General features: G+C 44.5%; 1 protein-coding gene across 1 annotated transcript in view; it reads left to right on the plus strand.

Moving 5' to 3' along the window:
- Positions 1 to 2,318, plus strand: part of CHRNA6 (cholinergic receptor nicotinic alpha 6 subunit) — an 8,623-nt gene that overhangs the window by 1,281 nt on the left and 5,024 nt on the right. Inside the window, exons 2-4 of the mRNA XM_045286852.1 lie at positions 415 to 475; positions 1,327 to 1,371; positions 2,167 to 2,277. Coding sequence (XP_045142787.1) covers positions 415 to 475; positions 1,327 to 1,371; positions 2,167 to 2,277 — 217 coding nt within the window. The remainder of the gene's footprint in view (positions 1 to 414; positions 476 to 1,326; positions 1,372 to 2,166; positions 2,278 to 2,318) is intronic.

Here is a 2,318-nt window from a genome sequence, read left to right on the forward strand (position 1 = left end):
GGAGCTTAGCAAAGCAGGCTCCATGGGATCTCCAACTCAAGTGATGCAGCATGGTAAGGAGGTCTCAAGCTCTTACTACATGATCCACGGACTATGGGTTGGCTCGGGCCCACAGGCAATGCAACACATGGTTGAGGCAGAGAACAAGCTGAAGCAGCAGCAGCATGTGCCTCTGATCACCAGGGAGGAAGAGAGATGGGATGAGAGCATGGCAAAGTATTTATCTTGGTTGCCCTCCAATTAAGCTGCAACCTGATTAAACTCCACCCACATGTTCCTATGGAGGCCTAGTTGGCACAATAAACCTAACTCTCACAGAGGTAAGTAAAGGATGCACTGTTGCGTTAAGTGGTCGATTCTAGCTGTAAAACTAGCTGAGGCTAATACTTTAAGGTGGGAATTTTTGGCCAATAGGCTTAAGACTCAGCTACTGGAGAGCTCTGATGCACAGTTGAGAAAACAAAGGTTTGGGGGAGTGAGAAAGAAAACAGCAGGGCAGTGAATCAGGTTTGAATACCCATCACCTTCTGCAATATTTCCCCTCCCTCCTTCCCACCAAAGAATTCTATATCAGGAAGTAATTTTATAGCAAGAATGCATCCCAGCTTGGTCCAACTCAAGTCCATGGATCCTACGCTAGCCAGAACCCTCACACAGCTGCAGCTGATGATGCAAAAAGGTGAAGCGAGAAGCAGGGAGCTCACAGGCCAGTGGGTGTAGTCACATGGATCCAAGGTCTGTGGGAACATGGAAGGCCACCGATGGTTCTCTAGCTCAGTGGACCACATGGGGCACCCCTAGAGGCAGACACAGTGTCCTTGTGAGGAGGAAGGGGAAAGGCCAGGGGAAAGAGTTCTCACTCTCTCTCTCTTATCATAAGGCCACACCCTCAAGGAGGCATCACCAGGCTACCACGTGATTGACAAGTTGGACTCCACGCCTACGTTTTTCACACAGGTTCAAGTTGACATAAAATCTAACTGCCATACCACTCTCCCTCTTCCTTCTTTCCTTTCATGGAACCAGAAACCTTTATAGGATTGAGGTGACCAAGAAAGTCTTCACAGAAAAAAATGAGCCTGCACCCAGCTTTGACAATCATGTTTCCTTTCAATGGCAACTGAAAGGGTTGGGACTAGATATGAGACTAGTTTATTTCTGGTTGCATACTAAATGCTTTCTATACACGGCTTTTCGCTCTACTTGCTTTCTTCCATTAGCATGAATAATTCAGATTTGACTCCATTCCATGGTAATGCTTGTGCTAAGACCCTCCTCTGTGAGCAAGTACATTGAAGACTAAAGAATATTGTTTTTTCTCCTCAGGATGAAGTAAACCAGATCATGGAAACTAATCTGTGGCTGCGTCATGTATGTGTCTATGTCATCTGCCACACTACTTGAACTGTCGTTCATGTACCAGCTTAATGATGTCTAATGGATAAACTCCCCTAGCAGTCCATTGTTTCATCTCCAGCTCCTGACAGAGAGGGTTATATATGACCTGGCTTCAAGTTCAGCTCTGGTAACAACTGGCTTGATGTGAGTCTCGCAGAAGCGTGGTGGTGAAAGGTCTCTCTGACACAGACTTCTGTCAGAGCTGGCTTGTGCTCTGCAGTCTCTACTTTTATCGGTAACTTCAGCTCCAGAGCCAGCTTGCCTACTCGTTGATCCCTGTTGCCCAATGCGTAGGGAAGTTATTAGCTGAGCGCAACAGCAAATAGATTAGAATCCTACAAGCTGTTTTTTGTCAGTTATGCCACCTCTTCTTTCTCATTTTAACCTTTTATCCAGACTTTTAAACAAAGACATGCTCACCGACTTGAACTCTCATTTTAATGAGAAAACGGATTGCTACTCCAGGTTGAGTATTCTCTGGAAGTTGAGCATGTAATCTTGGCCAACTAATTGATAACCAATAGGTAGTTAATTATCCAATTACCCAAATTAGCTCCGTTACCTAGCTCCCCACATTCCATGGATTTAATCTCTCAGACTTTTGAAAGACATCAACATACTCTTCAAAACTCATGCAGACTCAACTAAGGAAAATAACATTAAAAAACCAAACACAACAACAGCAAGAAAACAAATGTGGAATCAACATAAAATTCACAGTGGGAGAAAGTTACTATGAAATTTTCTAATAGTGTCTATTTCCTTTAGGTCTGGAATGATTATAAGCTGAGGTGGGATCCAATGGAATACGGTGGCATTGAGACGCTCCGTGTCCCCGCTGATAGGATTTGGCGGCCTGACATCGTTCTCTATAACAAGTATGGGCATCTGACACTACTCACTGTCTCTTTACAAAGTTG

Source organism: Echinops telfairi, unplaced genomic scaffold, assembly GCF_000313985.2.
Source record: "Echinops telfairi isolate 266 unplaced genomic scaffold, ASM31398v2 ScPeMD7_9;HRSCAF=40, whole genome shotgun sequence".
Lineage (NCBI taxonomy): Eukaryota > Metazoa > Chordata > Mammalia > Afrosoricida > Tenrecidae > Echinops > Echinops telfairi.